This window comes from Mustela nigripes, chromosome X, assembly GCF_022355385.1.
Source record: "Mustela nigripes isolate SB6536 chromosome X, MUSNIG.SB6536, whole genome shotgun sequence".
Taxonomy (NCBI): Eukaryota; Metazoa; Chordata; class Mammalia; order Carnivora; family Mustelidae; genus Mustela; species Mustela nigripes.
The window spans coordinates 91248624-91271312 of NC_081575.1; the positions used below are offsets into that span (position 1 = coordinate 91248624).

A 22689-nucleotide genomic window follows, 5' to 3' on the forward strand; every position below is an offset into this window, starting at 1 on the left:
ATCCCACAGTTGAAATTCCTGCTTACATTGCACGCTGAAGTACAGTGCAAACTTTCTGTCATAGCATCTTGTGAATTTAAAATCTTCACTTTTCATTTGTCTATTCATTGAGTCAAGCAACAAGCTTTTCTTGAGCATCTACTAAGTGCCCGGCACCATCTCAGGCACGTGGGAAGAAGGGGGCAAAGTCGATAATATATGGCATTTACCCTCAAAAAACATAGGTCAATTAAATTTTAAGAATATCCTTGATGGGGCACCTGGGTGGGTAAGCAACTGCCTTCAGCTCAGGTCATGATCTCAGGTTCCTAGGATCAAGCCCCATGTCGGGCTCCTTGCTCAGCGGGGAGTCTGCTTCTCCCTCTCACTCTGCCTGCTACTCTGCCTGCTTGTGCACTCTATCAAATAAGTAAAAATAAAAATTTTTTAAATAAATAAATAAAACAAACATATCCTGATGAGATGTGTTCCCTCTATCTTTAAAAAAAAAAAAAAGAATATCTTTGATACACTATAACTTTGTCTAGAAAAGTTAATATACCTTGGCCTTGACCCTTACATATTTAAAGGAATTTGGTAACACTCATTACTAATATTTGATTCAATATTTCCTATTTCCCACAAGATTTATAAGTATATGCTTAAACGCACCACACACATAAAATGGGGAACACCGACATAGCTACCTATATTTGTAGAACTTGTGTGTTTGCTCACCCCCGGGAGACAGTGTAGTGAGAGATGGGAAAAGGGGAGCTATTGGGTGACAGTTTTCGTGAACTTGTACACTTCTGTAAATATGCTCTTTGTGCTTACTTAGGTAGTTTCCAAGCATCCTGAAACTCCTGCTTATCACAGCCACAAGCATTGAAAAGTCCTTCCGTCCAGTCCCCAACGATCCGAATATGGATGCTGAAGAAGTCTTCCTCAGGGGCGGAGGTCAGTGTGAAAGGGTGCCACTCCAGCCTGGACACCTTGGGGCACTTGACGAAAATGTATTGTCCCACCTCCATCTTGAATCCCTTCTTCTTCATCTGTAGCTCGATGGTTTTGAAAGGGTGAGTGACCACCTACAAAACAAAACATGTCTCTGGGAGGCGCCTGGGTGGCTCAGTGGGTTAAGCCTCTGCCTTTGGCTCAGGTCATGATCTTAGGGTCCTGGGATCGAGCCCCACATCGAGCTCTCTGCTCAGTGGGGAGCCTGCTTCCTCCTCTCTCTCTCTGCCTACTTGTGATCTCTCTCTCTCTCTCTCTGTCAAATAAGTAAATAAAATCTTTTTTTAAAAAGTCTCTGGAAACTACAATTTCCCCCAAATACTTGCCTTTTCGGTGTCCATACGGACAAAAGGCTGAGCTAAGATGCCACCCACACATCCTCTGTACAAGTCCAAAGAGGCATTTCCTCGAGTGCATGTGTCTCATCTCTTGTGGCTTGTCCTCAGCTGGAGCCCATGGCCTGCCAAATCCCAGACATCTTCCCAACCCACTCCCTGGAGGATCTGCTGAGGCTGCAGCTGCAACCGACTGAGAGTCATTCATTTCCTCCCCAAGCCTGGCCATCTTTCCTTTTACAGGTTCATCTCCTCAGAACACACCTCCATCAACCCTCTGTCTGCAACTCTCTGTCTCCAAGTCTTTGCCAGGGAGTCTGGCCCAAGACATCAGCCTACTGTGATATTTTTTCTCCAAAAAGTCAAGGCACGTGCTAGAAACAGGAAGAAGAGATGGCTTCCTGCTCAGCCTTCCTGTCTTCCCAGGGGACGATCGAGAGCCTTGGCAGCTGGATAGAAGAAGGGGACCCTATTGGCTGGCAATATAGAAACATCCCACAAACCAAGCCAAATGTACTCGTCTTTGTCCTGAGTCATACCTTGAACCTGCCTGATTGCATGCATTGTGTTTACATTTCTACCTATCTGGGAAGTACATCATCGGTCTATCCCAAAGTCAGCTCCCACCCACCCATTGCCATGCTCATTCTCCGTGTGTACAAGGGTTCATGACAGCTTTGTTTGTAACAACAAACAATTGGACACAGTCCAAACACCCATCAACTGGTGAGGTGGTAAATAATTAAAAAAAAAAAAAAAAAAAAGGCAGTCCAAAGAAAAGCTGTCATTACAATACAGAGAGCAATACATCGTTTCTGGGACAATTTCGGAGATACTGAGGACTTTCTAGGTACAACTAAAAAAACAAACCAAGGGGCATCAAGGCAAAGAAAAATCAATAGAAACAAAATTGCAGCTCCCTAAATGTTGACCGAAGGTGCCAAGCTTTCTGTGAGTGAGGAGGGTTAAGGCAGGAAATCCTTTCAATAAATATTGCCAAGCATTTCCAAAACTTGTGATTTCACTCCATCTTAAATGATTAAGCAGCACCCAACATCCTTTCATGACCGAAATAAAGAATCTTAAAGCTTCATTTTGAAGCCAAAAAATAAAAATCGACAAAAATTATTTTGAAAATGATGTTTACCGTGTTGCAATTTTGTATGGTGAGAACATTCTTTTGGCTGCCCCAGGTGAAACTGGGTTTAAATGAAATAAAACACACTAGCAGAACTGACACCCTGTTTCTTAGTTGTTTTTTACTTTTTGAGAAGAAAATGAATATCTGTTTTTATGAGAAGAAAACGAGTATCTATTTTCTCCACAGGAAAGCAGATTTGTTTTTAAAATATGTTCGAGAAAAATACTTGCCTGCTTAGTCAGGTCTAGCCTAGTAAGGAAAATTTTGTGGCAGCCTTTCTTGCTCTTCTGTGGGCTTTTTCTTTTCATATAGTGTAAGTATCATAAAAGGAGAACTGCTATAGCTTCCTATATTTCATGATTTCCAGTGCCAACTGGACTAACTTTACTCTGGCCTTCCACAGATGCCAAGAAAGAAAAGCTAGAGAGGGCAGGGAGAATTCATATGTTTTGCAAGAATAACCCATACTAGGCTTTTAGTAAACACTTTTTAAACTGTATTGAGTTGAATTCAATTTTATTTGATGAAACTAGTTTTGTCTCTTGTTTCCTGAAACGATAACCAGGAGTTTCTATTTCTATTTATTGAGTCGGATATTTATTTAGTTAGTAATGAGAAGCAGCAGAGAAACAAAACGCATGATATTCTGTGATGACATTCACAGTACACAAAGAAGGTAAAGGGAGACCAAGAAAAACTACCTCCACCTCGGTCAGACCTGCCCTTGGCTCCCTGGTTCTTTTGGCGTCTGAGTATTTTAAGGCTCAGTGTGTAGCCTTTAGAACTCACGTGTTTTGCTTCTTCACTCTTACCCGCCCACGTCATCGCTGGATGCCACTGGATCATCCTCCTCTCTCTCTCTCTCTCCATACACACACCCACACACACGCGTGCGTGCGCGCACACACACACACACACACACACACACACACACCCACTGAGAGAGAAGGAGAGAGAGTTTTATTCATGCACACAAAACAGTCCACTTTATTTTTCAACAGAAAATGTTAATTTGGGGGCGCCTGGGTGGTTCAGTGGGTTAAAGCCTCTGCCTTCAGGCTCAGGTCGTGATCCCAGGGTCCTGGGATCGAGCCCCGCATCAGGTTTTCTGCTCAGCGAGGAGCCTGCTCCTCCCTCTCTCTCTGCCTGCCTCTCTGCCTACTTGTGATCTCTGTCTGTCAAATAAATAAATAAAATCTTTTTAAAAGAAAGAAAGAAAATGTTGATTTGTACTTCCCCCGGTTAAAAGGTTCAACCATCATCAAGCTAAGTATACCAACTGAATTCAACCATAGCTCTTCTCTCTGTTCTACATATAATCAAAAGAATCCAAGTGAAAGACAGCTCCGATCAACGGTACAGACAACTTGGGTAGACTTGTCCATGTTATAGTTAGATACGATTAGTTATTCTTAAACCAGACAATACCTTGGTGATGACCACCTTCTGTTGGGATCGCCAAAACCGCACCAGCCTCTCACAGAGATACAGAAACATGGGACCCACTATCCACTTCCACGTCTGTAATCAGAGCAAAAGATGAAAATGGCATGTATTCAGGGGTAAGAGCTAATAAAAGATTAATGGGAATGAAAAATTTCCAAAGTCAAGTTAATCTTTGTAAGCTTGTTTAAATATTTGATATCCGATAGGTAAATTTCTTATACAACAGAATGCATGAAAAATATCGAAAGTTAAAATAAAATCTTAAGGGGCGCCTGGGTGGCTCAGTGGGTTAAGCCGCTGCCTTCGGCTCAGATCATGATCTCAGGGTCCTGGGATCGAGTCCCGCATCGGGCTCTCTGCTCAGCAGGGAGCCTGCTTCCTTCTCTCTCTCTCTGCCTGCCTCTCCGTGTACTTGTAATTTCTCTCTGTCAAATAAATAAATAAAATCTTTAAAAAAATAAAATAAAAAAAAATAAAATAAAATCTTAAGCCAATAGAAATGAGCATTGTCCTTGGCCACATTGGGGAACTTTATCTACAGTATAAAACTTTCCCAAGAGGAACTGCCCACAAGAATGGGATTTCCTCCTGGTGTTGCAACAGCAGTTGCAGTAACCCTACAGCAGAACAAGATTAGTTTCAGAATTAACATTTCTCTTAAGGATAGCATTTCAACAACACCATATTTTTAATGCAACATTGTAGTTGCTTTCTCTCAACCATGTAGTCAAAGCTTAATCTTTTGCAAGATAAGTAATTTCATGCAAGAATTTAGCTGTTTCTCCAACATCCTTGTGAGTTCTGGGAGCTATGCAATGCACCTGCTGAACAGGAACAAGGCCAAAGATTTTCAGATTTCTTTAGATTTCTCTCTTGTCAGAATCTTCAATGCTTCACCACACTGGAATTAACCTGTGGTATTACTGGCTATATGAAAACCTTTAGGGTAAACAGATCCATCCTGGGACTCCCGTCAGTTAGGTTCCCAGTTTAATACCTAAAGTAGTAAAGGGCTTTAGGAGGCGATATCATTTAAAAGATGGCATTTCAGAATGGATTCCAAGAAAGAAAAAGAAATCACAAAGGGCTTCCTATAGTCTCACCTATGATCTTTCTATGAAATGTTTCAAGGTAACTTTAGATTGGAAGTTGAGAGCACTGAATGTCCCACCTCCCACCAAAATTGAAGACTATCTGCCCGCAAGTCAGATATATTCTGCTGCTGGCCTTTGTTTTCATGGCACAGGTTTTCAAAATAGCCTGGCACCACCCATCTCTTTCCTAGGAAATCGAACATAATGAGGTGTTGGACATCGCCTCTACTCGCAGAAACCCAGAAGCTCCTTTGAGGTAGATGCCTGTTAAGTGCCCTGATTCCAGCTGTCTTCAAGGAAGGGTGTGTTCCCTTAACCCATAAGAGGACCTGCAATACAGTTTCTTTTCTACCTTTTCCATTGATGTGCGCATGTACCGGGGACAGTTTGTTGATACATCTGGTTGCTTTCATTAATGGGCAAGGATGCTTAAAGTTATTAAGTCTCTGGACAGCAGACTGTGTCTTAGAAGAAGAAAATTCCTATGTTAAGAGAGTAGGAAAAAAGAAAGGAGAAAATGGGGTAGGACTTTTGTCTTTACATTATACTGTACTTAAAAAAAATAATAATAATCCTGTTCAGAAGCAAGCCCTGTACCAACGTTGATTTTTGCCTAGCTTTAGACCGGTAGTTGGCATGGTAACCAATAAGGTACACTGCTTGTCCATGGAGGAAAATAAATGAAGAACACAGGGCCCACTTCTCAACGGAGAGGAGATATTGAGAATACATCAAACTTTGCAGAGCACACAACAGGAGCACCCAGTGGAAGGTGAATATTCTACCATGTTTTCCCTTAGTCATCCTTGCTATACTCTTGTGTTGGTATAAACCTGGATGTCCAGTGTCCTTTATGTGGTGCAGACATGGCCCCTGATGCTTAAAGGCAGCCCTATGAGTTACTTCATCAGTTTCCTTCCCAGCTTTGAAAGCTGTACAGAAAGTCTTACTTCATGGTATCTGAAAAAGCCCTAAGCTCCTTATGAGCGATTATCTGAGCTATCCAACTCAGCTCAGAATGGAATCCCTCTGGAAATCATTACTGTGGCCCTCACATCCAGAAGAGAAGAGATGGAATTTCTTGAACCCCCAACAGCACTTCCAAAAGCAATGCTTTTCCAAGTTTTATATCAGGTTGTTCGTAATAGACCAATGCAATCCTTACCTTTCAAGAAATAATTCTAGACAATAAGTATAGGAGAAAAAAGTAGATATTTATACCATTCTAACAGTTCCGTGGCATTTGTAACAGACAGCTCTATGACATTTGTACATATTTCTGAGACACAGTTGGAAGATTATTGGTAAAGAAATTATAATTGTAACAATGAACTATACATACCATAGGAGGGTTCCCAGCGAACTGTGGGATTGCACATTTTCCTGGTTTTCCCCATTCTGAGGGATCTTTGTCACACTTTTCAGGGTTGTCTTTGTCTAAACTCTCTTGGGTTTGCTGGCGAACAATTCGCCTGCGGAGGAAATGTAAGTCCAGACCATTTAGTAGCAAGAAACTAAGTTCTTCGCTTTTTGAGAATCTGGGCATATTTCAAGTATTCTAGAATGGATCCTGTACTTCCTACTTAACAGTGATATCTCATTAACCCTTCTGAGTAGATTTGAGGAAGGGAAAGAAAATGTCTTCTTCAGCAATAGAAAAAAAACATTAGCACAATGGCACAAAGAATACGTAAGTTTTGGATCATATCAATACCTGTTTCCTTAAAGGGAGCATTTGTGCTTCTGTTTCAAGTATTATTTCCACTTACAAACAAACAGACCAAAACAGGAAAACTGCAAATCTAACAGAGCAAGTACTCGCCCATACAGTGCCTTTGTGGGAATTACAAAGAGATGTCCCCTCTGTGAGGACAGTCCTAGAAGCAAAGAGCTTGGCCAGCGAAGCATAGGCGAATATTACACGCCATGGACAGGTGCCCCTGTGTGGTTGACCATCACACACAGTAGCTCTGAGGCTTAATCCAAGCACTTCATCTGATGTTCCAAAATTGTCTCAATGAAACTGAAAGTGTTGAAATCAATTTAAGGAGACTTTGCGGAGACTCAGACATTCTCACAGATATCAACACTAATGGTGTGTCCTTGGAGGCACTAAGAGCCTGGTCATTTCCATTCCCCAGATTTCAGCTGAGCAACTGCTAACACATAAGACAATATGGGTTTAGTGGGACCAGAGGAAAGCAGATGCAAAATCAAGTGAGTCATGTTCCTGACCTCAAGGAACTTAAACAGCAGGGTCTTCAGAAAATATACTAAGAGACACAGAAGGCCCCCTTTGTAGTAGCTGTATGGGGGACCTAAAATGTGGTGTGCCACGTGGTATATTCTGTGAATGTTTTAATCCAAGGCTGTCAACCATCCTTTTCTACCCTAGGCCTTGGGGCCGAGAGTTACCGTGTACTGAGCATCTATTATGTGCCAGGCCGGAGGAAAGTTACTCTACACAAATTATCTCAGTTGTACCCCCATAACAAGCCTGAATGGTAAGTACTGGCACCCCAGTTGACATACGAGAACGCTGAGGCTTAGAAAAACTGGTAACAGAAAGTGATTTGTAACAGAAAAGCAGAATGATTTGGAGAAAACAATTTTGGGCCCATCAGACAGCCTTGGTTTCAAATCCCAGGTCCACTCCTTGATAGTTTGGTGGCCTTGGGAAAGTTATTTAACTTCTTCTGTGCCTCAGTTTCTTCAGCTGTAAAATCGGTCTAATAATACCTAACTAAACCTGTATTTTAGTAATAAATTGACCTGATGCATAAAATATGCCAGCACAAAGTAAGAGTCCCACAACTGATAACTGTCAAAATTCCTGAGGGCCAAGTTCACATGGGGAGTAAGTGAGAGAAAACAAATTAGATTCTCTCCTCTTCTCTGCGCCAGGACCAGAAGTCAGAAAACCTGGATTTTAATCCCAGTTCAGCTGCTGCCTTGGCCCTGAGACTGTAAGCAATCAGCCAGCCAGTGTAGGTGGCAGATTCTTTTCAGACGGCGAGTGGGGCAAATACACGTCCTCGCCTGCTCCAAAGGAAAATGCATCATTGTGAAACTATACAGACATAAAGTGGGGGATTACTAAACTAGGGAGGGGAAGAGCCTCATTTTTTGTGTCTGGATTCTCTGAAACAGCTGGGTTCTGACCAAATCCCATTTAAAGATACTCATTTGCTTTAAGAGAGACCAGAGTTCTTTGTCTACACAGATTTTTCAGAGCTTACAAAGGGTTGATCAGAGGTCAGAGTCAGCAAGTCGGTCAAGAATGCATATGAGTAATTGCCCGATGCTACTTCTTCCCACCCTTTCCCTTTTCACACTTAGGTCTTAGGCACCTCTAGGCCAACTTGGCTCCCAGGAGAGTCACTGAGCCTTGAGCATGTGCTCTCCTGATGCTTAGTTACGTGGAGCCCGAAACCCACCAGGGGACTTCCCCAGGCCTGCTTTTGTGTGCAGGTGGGAGAATCAGCTGCTGTGAAACAGCATAAAAAGGAAACCCAGTATAAAATAGGATTCCCCATAAGACCTACTGTGCCAACCACACGTGCAGGCACTGTGACTCTCTATGAGGATATTCGTCACCACTGGCCTGAGACCACCTGGGCCCCAGTCCCCCAGGATATGGGGATGTGAGTTTATCTCTAGAATGAGTGCTCGATAGAAGTGAGCTCTTACCTTTATTGTGTTAGAATGCTGGAAGGCAATAACCATGTATGTTTCCTTCTAGTATTGCCCACCGTGCCAGAGAGCAGTCCTCATGCACCGTAGATAATCAATACATGTCCAGCTTGAATCGAAGCTCACTGAACTACAGCAAACCCTGTCGCCTGGTTAATCAGGTGCCCCTCTAGTTTGGGAGTTTGTCTAATTTAGTAGAGATTGAGCCATAAGAACATCACTGCAGACATCCAAGACCCCTCCAGCACCCTTAACGTGTTTCACACCCTTGCAGAGGTACTCAAACATTGGTGCATTTTTCAAGCTTGTTAGAATGAACTGCCTTAATAATAGCTATTGTTAAATTACCACAGAAATAATAGCTATTCATCGGTGTGAGAAACTGAAATGCTGCTGAGTGGTCTCTGTCCAACTGACCTCTGGTGTCCCCTCATATTCCCTCAGCAGACAGACTCGCCACACACAGACTAGGTCACGGTGCCTCCGACAGCATCATACCTAGAAATTAAAGGATTTAAACACTCACTCAGCTCCATGGATGGCGAGGCCAATGAAGAAGATCACAAAAAGGTGGTGCGTGTACCAAAACACTTCAAAGTAAGACCTCCGGATGGTTTTGGCAGAGGAGGTGATAATTAGAATGAGGCACAGGGTGATCACGATACCAGTGATGCCGGCCACGCGGGTCACAGCCACATACAAGCCTCCCTCAGGATTCTGCAAAATACAAACACACACACACACACACACACACACACACACACACACATTATCCGTAGGCTCTCAAATACAGGATGACCTATTTATAAAGTGTCTGGTGTATAGGCCAATAGATATTTTCATTCCTCCCTTTCAATAATCCTAACCATCCTTCACAGAGTGAAATAGATTTGGAATAGGTATTTCTCAATTTAAAACGGTCTTATGTGGTCGAGGTGTCATAGGAAGTACTAACTGATAGGCTGAAATAGTTCTAAGGGAGTATTGAACAAATAGTTCTAAGGGAGCCAATTGTAAGATGTCCTAAAAGAGTCTGAGGTTCTTTCTCCCTTTGGTTTGGAAAGGGCCACAGTGCTTAGTGGGCAAATGTATTCTGGACATGCCCCCCATCTTAGGCTGGGTTCCCCTGAAGCAGACAGACCTTGAGATGAGGATTCATGAGTAAGTGATTTTAAAAAGGTGTGCTCCAAAAGACACTGGTAAGAAGATGGGCAACAGGATAGGAAAGAGGGAGAAGTCAAACAGGAGGGTGAGCTCAGGCCAAGTCTTTAGTGAAGGTTGCTTCAAAGTTCATCCTGACTCAAGGCAAGGAAGCTGGCCTTTCATGGCCTGCACCCCACAGGTATTGGCTAATGGCTGCCCACAAAGAGGTAGCCATCCAGGCCGTTCCAGATCTCTGAGTTTGTGCGTCAAGGAACTTCCGTAGCCCCAGGGTGGTCCTCTGAGGAAGAAAGGCAGGTATCAGCAATTGGAAGTGAAAACACATGAAAAGGTAGGGGGAGCACAGACATAGTACAAGTGGTCCAAAGAGATTCAGGCAAAGCAGGACAGCATCGGCTCACCTAGTGTGTTCATGTTGCCTTCCTTCTATATCATTGTACAAACAATGAACAATATGAAAGAAAAATTATCCCAGAAGTTACAGAAAAGGAATTTCTTTTTCTCTTAGGCAAGTTGTTTCCATGTTGGTCTGAGGAGAATTATTTCTGCAACATTAAGGGACATTTTTTCTCATCTTTTCTAAACACGAGGAAACATGTTTGGAATTCAGTGTATAATTATGTGACTTGGCCATCTTCCCAAGCCATTGGGCACATGAAGATGACTCAGAGCTTCTCTGACTGAGTGTAGGAAACTCTAACAACTGCTGGAAGGGAAGAAGTCCTTGCTGTGGATACCTCAAATGGCTTCGCCTGGAAGACCTTGGAGTTACTCCCAGTTCACTGTGCTTCCCATGGGATGATTATCAGCAGACATAGGCCACCCCTCGGATGTTGTAGGCAAGAAGGAAGAAAAGTACCTCTGTCGGCTGTCAGCTGGTGGCTAGCCTGGTATGAACCTTGAGACCAGAGTGTTCCCTAATTCACATAAAGAATCTCATAGAACACCCGCATCAGATGAGGTCGGTGTGTGACTGTGAGGGAGTGGGACAAAAACAAGACCACTCCGGAACTTTGTCAGAGCCAAGAAAACAACACAAGGGACTGCTGCTAAGATACCCAAGCATAGAAAGACCCCCAGTTCCTGACCATGCCTGATGCAGAGCAAATCCTTGCTTCCTTAAACCCCACCAAAACCACCTGACAGAAGTCCATGACAAGCCTCCATGAGCACCTTCCTAGAATGTCCCAGACTTTCTCATGGTGTGAGGCCTCTTTTGCTGCAGTAAGTAATAAACTCAACTTTGTTTGACTAGATGTATGTTCTTGTTTTTCTTTGTCATGGGTGAGCCTGAGTTACTCCAGATTCTACAGGTGAGCATAAGGAACTGGAAAACATCTAGAGACCCTCCACACATGGGATCAGGAGTGGGGAAGACATTTTCTCTGTATCCACATTCTTAGAAACTATAAACTTTGCCCACTGATGGTCAACTTTTATCATTGTTGGTGTTCTGCCCAAGTAGAGTTCTTCACTCATTGAAATCTAGTCCTCAGTTTTAACGGCCTAGTCTGAATCCAAAAATAGACTTACCGGGATTTCCTCTCGAGCAAAATTGAGGTAAGTTTCACCAGGTTTATCTCCAAGTCTAGAGAGTGCTATTGAATAGCTATCAGATTTGTTGACTCGGGCATTCACACACCACTCCACATTAAACAGATGGGCAATGGTATGAATCGCTGAAGAGGACAGAGAAGAGAAGGGTGCAGTCAATTTTCATGTAAACTGGGTTTCTGGTTATAGCCCCTGACTCTATGATAAGATACAGGGAGACACAGGGATGGCCCAGGACACTTAGAAACAAGAACTGGGTCTCCAGGCCAGACAGGCAAGACTAGAACTCTAGTGGGTAAGCTATTCTCTAGTTGTGTGATCATACGCAAATCACTTGACCTCTCTGGTCTTGGTTTCCTCATTTGTAAAATGAAGATGTTTAAACGACACTATCCTAAAGATCCAATCAAGTTCTGAAATTCTACAAAATAACCGTGGTCTCTGAGGATATTTAGGTGTGCTCTCATTATCTCTCTCCCCCTGATATGTTTATGCTCAAACAAGAAGACTCTCATGCAATGTATGCCTTTGGCCAGCCCATTCACCTGATTCTGACATTACTCCAGAAAGACAATAACATATTATTGAACTGATATAAACCAATGGCCACAAGAGTGAATATCTTCTTGAAAATTGCATTCCTTACTTAATAAGCACTTACATACAACTTCCCGGGTGCCAAGAACTGTTGTAAGTGCTTTATAATTACTTAATACTTATGTGGAGGCAATGATGTAGGTACTGTTAGTACCAGCTCATCTTACAGATGAGGAAACTGGAGCATAGATTGCTTTAATATCCCGCCCAAGATCACCAAGCTAGAAAGCAGCAGAATTAAGAATCTAATCCAAGCAATCTGGTACTCAAATTTTTGCTCCTCACCATTACGCTATGTTGCTTTCTAATAAGATTTTATCATGCATTTTGCTTTTGAACCATCTTATTCACCACAGCTCAGAAAGCCTGCATGATCTACTAATAGAAGAGAAACACAGTTAAACACTTGCAATGTAAACCTATTTTACTCAAATTATGGGGAAACTCTTTAACGGCAAAGTAAAAGTCTCTTTTGTTCATCACTGCCAATTGCCCAGCACATCACTTATTTGTTAAGTGAATTAGTGAAGATCTGATTAGGGTCCCAAATACATCCCTTCTGCCAACACTGCCACTTTAGTAATTATAATAACAACACATAATAAAGAATACATATACACATATGTATACCTAGTAGATATATAATAACAATAATAATAAAGGAGACTCTTGGCCGATAAGGGCTATCTTACCCTTAAGATAAGATAAGATATCGTCTCAGCTTATGGGTTGTGGCCCCCATAGGGTTAGTGCAAGAAATTCGCAAATCTACATGTTCAACCCTAGTATTTTTGTTAATGGATAAATAAAAGCTCTCAGTTGTGGACTTTTTTTATATTAAAAAGCATGGAGAAGGGTGAGGACACTGAGATTTTGTCAGAAGACCCCAAGATAAAAGAAGTTTTAAGACTTGAAAGAATGGGGTGCCTGGGTGGCTCAGTCGGTTAAGTGTCTGCCTTTGGCTCAGGTCATGATCCTGGGGTCCTGGGATTAGGTTCCATAGCAGGCTCCTTCTCTGGGGGGAGCCTGCTTCTCCCTCTCCCTCTGCTGCTCCCCCTTCTTGTTCTCTCTTTCTCTCTCTGTGTCAAATAAATAAATAAAATCATTTAAAAAAAGAGTTGAAGGAATAAATCCTAATATGGCAATGGAAGAAAGAGTGGTGAATATTTTTTAACAGAATTCATTCAAAAAGTACAACATATCTTGGTGGGAATGTAAATTGGTGCAGCCACCATGGAAAACACTACAGAGTTGCCTCAAAAAAACTAGAAAAAGAAATACCACATAATTCAGTAATTATACCCAAAGAAAATGAAAACACTAATTTGAAAAAAAGATATATGCACCCCCATTTTTATAGCAGCATTATTTACAACAGCCAAGATATGGAAGCAACCTAAGTGTCCATCTATAGGTGAATGGATAAAGAAGAAGTGGTACTATATAGATATAGATATAGATATAGATATCTTATATAGATATCTTATATAGATATCAGATATACATATCTTATATCTTATATATATATATATCTTATATATATATATCATAACATACTCAGCCATAAAAATGAATGAAAACCTTGCCATTTGCAACAACATGAATGGACCTAGACAGTATTACGCTATGTGAAATAAATCAGACAAAGAAAGACAAATACCGTATGGTTTCACTTATGTGTAGAATCTAAACAGCAAATCAACCAAACCAAACAAACCAGAAACAGACTTATAAATATAGACAGCAAAAAAAATATATATATATATAGACAGCAAACAGGTGGTTGCCAGAGGGGTTGGGAGTGAGGGGATGGGCAAAATAGGTGAAGAAGATTAAAAAATATAAACTTCCAGTTATAAAACAAATAACTCACAGAGGGGTAAAGTACAGCACAGGGAATGTAGTCAATAATAGTTACTAACTTTGTGTAGTGGCAGACGATAACTCTGTGTATCGTGGTGAGCATTTTATAACGTATGTCATTGTCAAATCACTATGTCATACACCCGAAACAAACAGGATGCTGTATGTTAAGTATACTTCAGTTAAAAAATTAAAAAAAAATACAACATAGCCAATCACCACCTGATCTATCTAAAAAGGCTGACCTCTTCTAAAATAAAAGGTATCTAGGAGAAGAGGGAACTGTCTGGTTTCAAGTTTTCTTTGCAATCTCACATATCTTAATCAGCTCACCAGTGTGAAGCGCAATCATCCATGCCACCATTTTATGGAAAGTGAGGTTCCTGTCCAGTTGTCTTCGAATTCTTGTGGAACAGCACTTTTGGAAAAGAACAAAACAGTAATTGTTATCAAGAAGGTTTTCTGTGTGCCAGACAGTAGATACAGATCATCTCACTTAATTGTCATAACCACCCTGAAAGCACTGTCATTCTATGCCTTTGATAGATGAGAAAACAGAAGCTCAGATTCTCGTACTCATCTTCCCAAGGTCAACCAGCCAGTGAGTAGTCTACCTGACAGGTTCCTGAGCAACCACACACAAGCACAACCGGCTCAGCCCCAGGAGCCTGGAGAAGTTCGTTGAACAATAAGTGTTAGGTCCCTACAACCAGTCTCTGCATATTTTACCTGGACCTGAAGGAGGAGCTCTCTGTCTCTGTGTCTTCTCCATCACTTTTTCCCACCCCAGAATGTTTGTGAGCTCCCCACAGTTCCTCACTGGCAGGTAGCGAAGGCTCATCCTTGTGAAGGTGTCAACCAGTAAGTTAAGTGTTAGTTAGGTGAGAGATTCAAGAGTTAGCTCTCCCTGGAATACCGGCAGTGTCATAGGAAAGATGTATGCATTTCACACGACCCTGAAAGTCTAACGGGGACACAGACTAGTGAACAGCTCTAGAATAAGTGAATACTTTAAGAACAACACCCTTCGAAGACATACACTGTGGGAGGAAAAAAAAATACCCACTCACCTCTGTTGATAGAGACAACATCACAAGGAGATATCATTAACCAAATATTAATAGCAAAAAGAGTGATAGGTAGTATTTACAAAGAGCTTGTGCAAGGAACTGTTTTAAATGTTTTATGTGCATTCTGACTCTTCATTTTTGCATCAGTCCTAGCAGGGAGGGACCATTATTATCATTGTATGACAGGTTAGGGAAAAACCTGTGGGGAGGTAGCCTTAGGACACATAGTTAATAAGTGGCAGAGTTGGGATTTAAATCTATCAGATGCCAGAGTATCAATATTCTGATATTTCATGCCTTGTATGATTACCTTGACATTAAAAATACTATTTTGGTCAGTACTCAAGTGTGACTGTCCTTCTGATACGTGTTAGAGGATGTGGATTTGAATCTTGATTCAGGTCAACGCCCAAAGTAGAAAAAAACAAACTCTGTCTTATGATTGAATCCAAACTTTGTCCTCCTGAAAACTGGTCAAATGCTTGCTTTGGCTGCTTTGTTCCCAAGTCTAAATGTACTGCCATAGAGATACAGAGAATTGTTAAGGAGAGCCAAGTGCAAAACAAAAGAAAAAAATCTTAGTATAAGTACTTAGTATAAGTAATCTAAGTATATCGGGTTCTAACAATATTAAATTTAATCTAGAGTTGTTTAATATTTGACTTATTATTTTTTTTAAGTAGGCTCCACGGCCAGCATGAAGCCCAATACAGGGCTTAAACTCATGACCCTGAGATGGAGACCTGGGTTGAAATCAAAAGTCAGACACTTAACCGACTGAGCCACCCTGGGCCTGGCGGCTTAGTTATTTTTAAAAAAATGTTCTTATTTTATAGAAAAAAATGTAATTGTGTGGGAAATTGTGCTTACTCCACTATCTCTCAGTTAGCTACATCTACAGAGAGCATGGCACCATGAGAGCAGATTCCCAGGACCACAACAATACTACTAGGGAGGAAGACACAGGATTCCAGAGAAAGGAAGAAAGAATTAGGCTTCACTGAATACTTTCTGTGAGCCAGGCAGTTTACCCATAATCATTATCTCATTCAGTGGCAACGAGATAAGAATGACTGTCCTCATTTTAAGATTAAAAAAATTAAAGTTAAATCTCACATTGGCTGGGATGCAAGTCTCTTTGTCTTTAAGGTTCACACCCTTTTCCACCAAACCAGATGCAATGATATAGTCACTATTACTTTACAAGTCTAAAAAAAAAACCTGAGACAAGACTTTAAGTACTCAGCCGCAAGGTGATCACAGAAAACAAGGTCAGGGGACGTGACATTGGGAAGACAAGGCAGCCAAAGAAGGGTGTATTATCAGATCAGCTACCACCGCCATATAGCCTACCATATCATATATCATATCATACCATGGTCTCTTTGACTAGAAGATTCTGAAGCTATAAAAAATCCTCCAGAGGTTTTTTTTTTCTTTTTTTTTTTCTTTTCTTTCTTTCTTTCTTTCTTTCTATCTTTCTTTCTTTCTTTCTTTTTTTAACCTGAGGCATTAGAAAGTTTAGGAATTCATCCCTCTACTTCCAACTGTCACAGGCCAAGGGCTGGTGCCAGGGCATAGATTCCCGGGCATTTCAGGCTTGCCCCAGAAGAGGGCCGAAAGAAAACCCTCAGGCAGAGAACGAGTGGGGCTTGCAGAAGGCAGTGAGCCCATGCACTATAGAACCACAAGTGTGGAGGCAACATGACTGAAAAACCAACAGCATCAGCTATAACTAAGTGTCCATGGCTGAAGGTGGGCCATGACTCAGGCTCTCAAAACAAGGGCTTCCTGTTTGAAATCACTTAGTTCACATTTCTGCTGGTGAAAAATTGACTTTGGTTTTTTTTATATAGCCTTGTCATCTTTTCTGTTTATTTCAAATGCTGTACATTGTCTTACTACTTTATATTCTTTACAATTTTAAAGAAATATCTTTTTCCTGTTTCCCAGTTGCTAGGTTCCTCCATAGTTTCTTGGAATCCTTGTAGCAGACAGAATTCAAAGAGGATCCCCCATGACATTATATAATATCTTCCCTTTGAGTGGGGCTGGGACCTGAACTGTGAATACGATGGGATGTCACTCCTGTGAGTTTGTTACATTATATGGCAAAAGGAAATTTGCAGGGGTAATGAAAGTTCCAAGTTGACCTTAAGAGAAAATTATCTGGCTGGGCCTGAGCCAATCACATGGCCCTTCAAATCTGGGTCCAGAACTCAGAGACTGAAGAACTCAGAGATTCAAGGCACAAGAAGTATTTGGTGCAATGTTGCTGGCTTGAACATGGAGGAGGCCAGATGGAAGGAATACAGAGACTTTCACGATCTGAGAGCAGGCCCTGAATGGCTTTCAGCAAGGAGACAGGAACCTCAGTCCCACAACTGCAAGGAACTGAATTTTGCCAACAAGAATGAGTTTGGAAGATTTTTACCCAGGGTTTCCATTTGAGAATTGAGTCCACTTGGTACCTTGACTTCAGCCTTGTAACATGCTGAGCAGAGAATCCAACCAAACACAGGAGGCTGCACCTCTCACTGACAGAACTGTTGGCTAATAAATTGTGGTTGTTTGAAGCCACTGAATTTGTGGAAATCTTTTACACAGCAACATATAATTAAGATAGTCCTTATTGGAGTGATGGAACGCATTTGGAGTCTTATGACTGAGAGAATGGGAACAGTAGGATCAGAAATCAGTGCTGAATTGAAGTTCAGAGGGCAAGTTCTGCAAAACTTGCCATCAGATATACATGTGTTGGATCTCAGTCCTACCACCAATATGATCAGTTTCTAACTTCCTCACCTATGTATTTATCATAGTTCTTCTCTCATAAGTCTAGATTCACTAAGAGGTGTTTAATAAATATTTGAGGGGTTTTTTTGGTATTATTATTTAACTTTTCAGCTCGTATAGCTTGGCTCCCCAGCTAGAAATTAAGCTTCCTATATGCAGAGCAATGTATCATATGCTTCAAAAAAAATATCTCTTAGGGCACCTGGGTGGCACAGTCAGTTAGGTGTCTGGCTCTTGGTGTGGCTCAGGTCCTGCTCTCAGAGACATGAGATCAAGCCCCACATCAGGTTCCACACTCAGTTCAGAGTCTGCTTGAGTTTGTCCCGCCCTCTCCCTCTGCCTCTCCACCCTCCTCTACATGCCCTTTCTCCCTCTTTCTCTTTCTCCAAAATAAATAAATAAATAAATCATTTTTTTAAAGTCCCTTGATAATTATTTGGTTAAATAAATTACATTTTCACTGTTCTAGAACCTAAGATGATTATTCTAAATTTATAGTGATGTATTTACCCATGTATTTATACTTGCCACACGGATTTCTTTTCTACTTTCTGACAAACTGTTTTGAAATTTTGGTGGTGGGGGTGATTAATACACTGGCTTCTGCATGCTGAATTTGAAGAAAAGAATACAGTTTTGGGCGCCTGGGTGGCTCAGTGGGCTAAGCCGCTGCCTTCGGCTCAGGTCATGATCTCAGGGTCCTGGGATCGAGTCCCGCATCGGGCTCTCTGCTCAGCAGGGAGCCTGCTTCCTCCTCTCTCTCTCTGCCTGCCTCTCTGCCTACTTGTGATCTCTCTCTGTCAAATAAATAAATAAATAATCTTTAAAAAAAAAAAAAAGAATATGGTTTTAATGTGGCCTCTACAGTGTCTCCATAGTTCTACCTTTATCATCATCAATATAGATCATCAAAAATGTGGAAGAACAGATTCTGATGCCACCATCAGAAATTGAATTGAATGCTTGAGAAATAAAAGGCCCATTTGTAATACTCTGATCATAATAGGTAATTTTTAAAAAGCTAGTTGATATGAAACACATATATCTTAAAAAATGGAAAAATATAGGCCATTAGTTACCAATGGGTCATTGGAATGGATCTCACTGAGGCACAAATCCTTAGTTTTTCCCAGTTGCCTTCTATGATATGCTCAGGATGCCCCCCGCTGCCAAAAAAAAAAAAAAAATCCAAAGAGAAGTCACAAGTCATGTTTATATGGGGCTTCCAAATACAATTTCCTCACCATTTCCTAAAATGGGAGCGAGGCAGGTGGTTGGTGGAGTGGGAAGGAAGAGCTTTGCTGCCTGTGACCACCTAGGGCTTGTTTGTTCCTCCTCATCACACAGATACCATTTTTATGCTTTTCAGTCGCTTCTGAATTATTACCAGCTACCTCCTAATTACGCAAGTTGCCATGATGTCCCGTGGCTTCCTCACTGAACTACCCCTTTGCCATTGACTTCTAAAGGAAGTTTCTCTTTTACTGTCACCTAGAGCCTAGCATGAACTCACTTGGCTAACATTCAAGTGTAAGGGAGATTATTGCATCATCTCAGCAAATTTCTATGCTGCATTCAAACCACAAGAGAAAAAAAAATTTTTTGAAGATAAAGATTTTATTTATTTGAGAAAGTGAGAGAGGGAGAGTGGGGAAAAGGTCAGAGGTAGTGGGAGAAGCAGCCTCCTTGCTGAGCAGTGAGCCCAATGTAGGGCTCCATCTGAGGACCCCAGGATCATGACCTGAGCTGAAGCCAAGAGTTGGACACTCAACTCACTGAGCTACCCAGGTGTACTGAAAAAAATTTTTTTTTTTCAAGTGAGAAATGGAACCAAAAAGGAGTGCATATTTAATGGGGTAGAACATGAGTTTCTGTAACATGACCATTACAGAAACTTAAAAGTTCTATCTTATGTACACCTGGTATCACCACACATGCCACGAATTCACTTAAATTTGATGTTTATAAGCAATTTGGGGGAAATTACAAAATCCACCCTTGAGTCTATAGAACTCAGGCAAAGAAGTTGCCAGTGATGTCCAAACCTGGTGGCAGTAGGGTATGTGATGAGTAAGAACCTCAGTTTACTTGTATAGCACTGTTGAGAGCTTTGAAGTCGCATGTTTCTTCTCCATCCCTTCCACAAAACTCTAAGCTCCTTGAGTTTTACTCATTACTCACCATGTGTCACAAGTACCTAGCACACAGCTGGCAGTCAACAAATGTTTGTTGACTGACAATTCAGCAGTTGACAGCTTAGTCAATTAATATACTTTTGGAATGTTATATTCATTCTTACAGTTACATTGTCTCACCTGCTTTTCAGCTAAAATAATAATAATAATAATAACAACAACAACAAAAAACCAAACCCGTGCAACAGGAAGTCCAAGAGACTTCCCTACACCATGTGGTTATACGGAGCCCCACTGACGGCCTCTCACTGTCAGACTGTATAAGGTTACAGATAAGAGCTGACTTTTTCACCTTCCTTTTTCTTTCTGATCTGAGACTCCAATCGATTAGAATTCAGTTTCTACATGGCAAGGTGGGGATTACTAAGCCCCATCCTACCCCATTCCGCGCAACAAAGCAGGCTGAGAGCCTTTGCCTTTACCTTCCTCAGGGTGGGCCAAAACTGGGGCTTTATTTCTTCAAATAATCAGAAGGGTTATAAAGCAAAGTCTAACTTTAAGACCACTAGAAACTGAATGGAAGTTCTGTGACTGTGCAGTCTGCGGGACGTCCTACTGGCAAATCCTTGAAGTGACAACAACCTTGTCATTTCTGGCCTGTGCTATTCAGCATGCTCCAGCATTCACATATATGGCGGACTTTTGAAGACCGTCATACGACGCGAAGGCAGTTTTGAGTTTCAGTGGCACATAGGAAAGTGAATGGTCTCTCGGGACACAAAGAGCAGGTTTAAATTCCAACATTGTCATCTCATTTCATCCCCGTGTCGCTGACTTGACATGCAGCTTCTATGAGGCGAGCTCTACGAAGACTCGGTAGGAGGCAGCTATTAGGAGTTCCAACACTGGTCGCAGGATGGTCACTCATTTTAATCCCAATCCGAAAAGAAGTTTCGTTTGCCAAGTTCACACTTCAGGTTGGGAAACCCGGAAGGAGGGACACTCCCGGTCTCTAAAAGAATGTGGCTTGCTCCTAATTTTATAAAATATATTCTCCTACATACAAATCTCTCCATATTAGCAGAGCATCTCTGCAATTTGAAAAGCAGCCTTATTTCGTCCCTGTCTTTGAAGACGCTCGTGAAGATCTTCCCTCCTGGGCCCCAGGAAGCCTGAAAGTGGCCATTACAACATGTGCATTTCACGAGGCAGGGCAGCTCAATAGCAGTGAAATTTGGGCCTGGGTGGTAACAAGGATTTCTTAACCGGCCCTCCTGGTGAAAATGCTGCCTGTTTCTCAGGGTTTACTTCCTCTAAATAGAAAGTATTCAAACAGGGCATGGGGGGGGGGGACCAAAAAAATGAATCGTGCCTTCCTAAAAACAAAAAGCTACAATACATGAGCTTCATTTAGCAAATGTTCATTGGGCACCTACAGTATGCCAGGCCTTGGACTTAAGAGGTGGCTCGCTGCTAAAACTTGAAATTGAATGGAATTTTACCTCTGTGGTTTCTTAGATGGGGAAAATTATTTAAAAACCCTAAACCCTTGTAATCAGTGTCTACTGTTAATTGTATCCCACTAATCCCATATTTGTTAAATCAACTAGTAAATTTACTAAGATTAGGAAAAATAAGGCAGAGTTCAAGGTAAATTCTACTTGATATTGACAGTTTAGATCACTTTCCTTCCCCCAAATAGTCCACAATTGCCAAATTAAGTATTAACTTCTCAGGTCTACATTTAAGGTCCTAGTTTACCAGGAAAGTTCCAGCTGTCCTCTGCAGCCTTAGTTCAGACACGTGGCCTTTACAATCCCTACATCCCCATCAAAGTACATTGCTCACGTCTCTCCTCTATAAATTATCTCCACTAAATAGATTTTTTAAAGCTGGTTACTATAAAACACATACATTTTATTTAGATGAAAAACAGAGGCGAGTAGTTACTCATGATCCAGTAGAGTGGGTCTCACCAAGTCATCAATCCCTAGCTTTTCCAAGCTACCCTCTTTGGTGGGATCAGGAACCTCAAACAAATCCAAAGAGAAGCCATGTGTCGTGCTTCTATGGGGCTTTCATGAATGTAATTTCCTCGCTATTTTCTTTGCATTGGCCCATTCCATTTTCTCCAGGTAGAATGTCTTTCTCGTTTATATCTCCTAGTGGCTTGTCTGATCCTTATATGCCCATATTTGACGCCACCTTTTCGAAGAAGGCTTTCTTCATTCTCTGCCCCAACTTCATTCCTAATCCCCCCTTCTTTGATACCCCAGAGCCCCTTATTTCTAATGTTCTGTGGAACCCATCAGATTTGGTTTTGTAGTACACAGATTAAGTAGATTCTAAGTTCCTTGTTTCTCATCTTTGTGTGATAACAGCAATAAGAAATTCATGTGCACTGGGTGTTATATGTAAACAATCTTGGAACACTACATCAAAAACTAATGATGTATTATTTGGTGACTAACGTAACACAATAAAAAAAAGAAAAAGAGGCCTATTTTAAAAAATTATAAAACTATAAAAAATTATTAAAAATTTTATAATAAAAAAACTATAATTTTAAAAATTATAAAAAATTATTTAAAAATTAAATGAAATTAAAAAGAAATTCATATACTATTTTATAGGTCACAAAGTTTCTTCTTACGTAATATTTTCTTCCTTCTAACAGTACATTTAGGGGCTCACCAAATTGTTGAAATGAGGGTTTAAAAAAAAAAAAACGCCCTGGACATTTAGAAAGCACCAAACTCCTCAGTTCCATGGACTCAGTACCTCTTAGTCATTCTCGGTATACTGTGA

The 22689-nt window shown here is 41.2% G+C and overlaps 1 protein-coding gene across 1 annotated transcript in view; it reads right to left on the reverse strand.

Moving 5' to 3' along the window:
- Positions 1-22689, reverse strand: part of LOC132006792 (cytochrome b-245 heavy chain) — a 35338-nt gene that overhangs the window by 8228 nt on the left and 4421 nt on the right. The window contains exons 4-9 of the mRNA XM_059384811.1: positions 14214-14298; positions 11400-11545; positions 9232-9422; positions 6355-6484; positions 3901-3993; positions 817-1070 (exon numbers count right to left, since the gene is read on the reverse strand). Of these exons, the coding sequence (XP_059240794.1) occupies positions 817-1070; positions 3901-3993; positions 6355-6484; positions 9232-9422; positions 11400-11545; positions 14214-14298 (899 nt within the window). The remainder of the gene's footprint in view (positions 1-816; positions 1071-3900; positions 3994-6354; positions 6485-9231; positions 9423-11399; positions 11546-14213; positions 14299-22689) is intronic.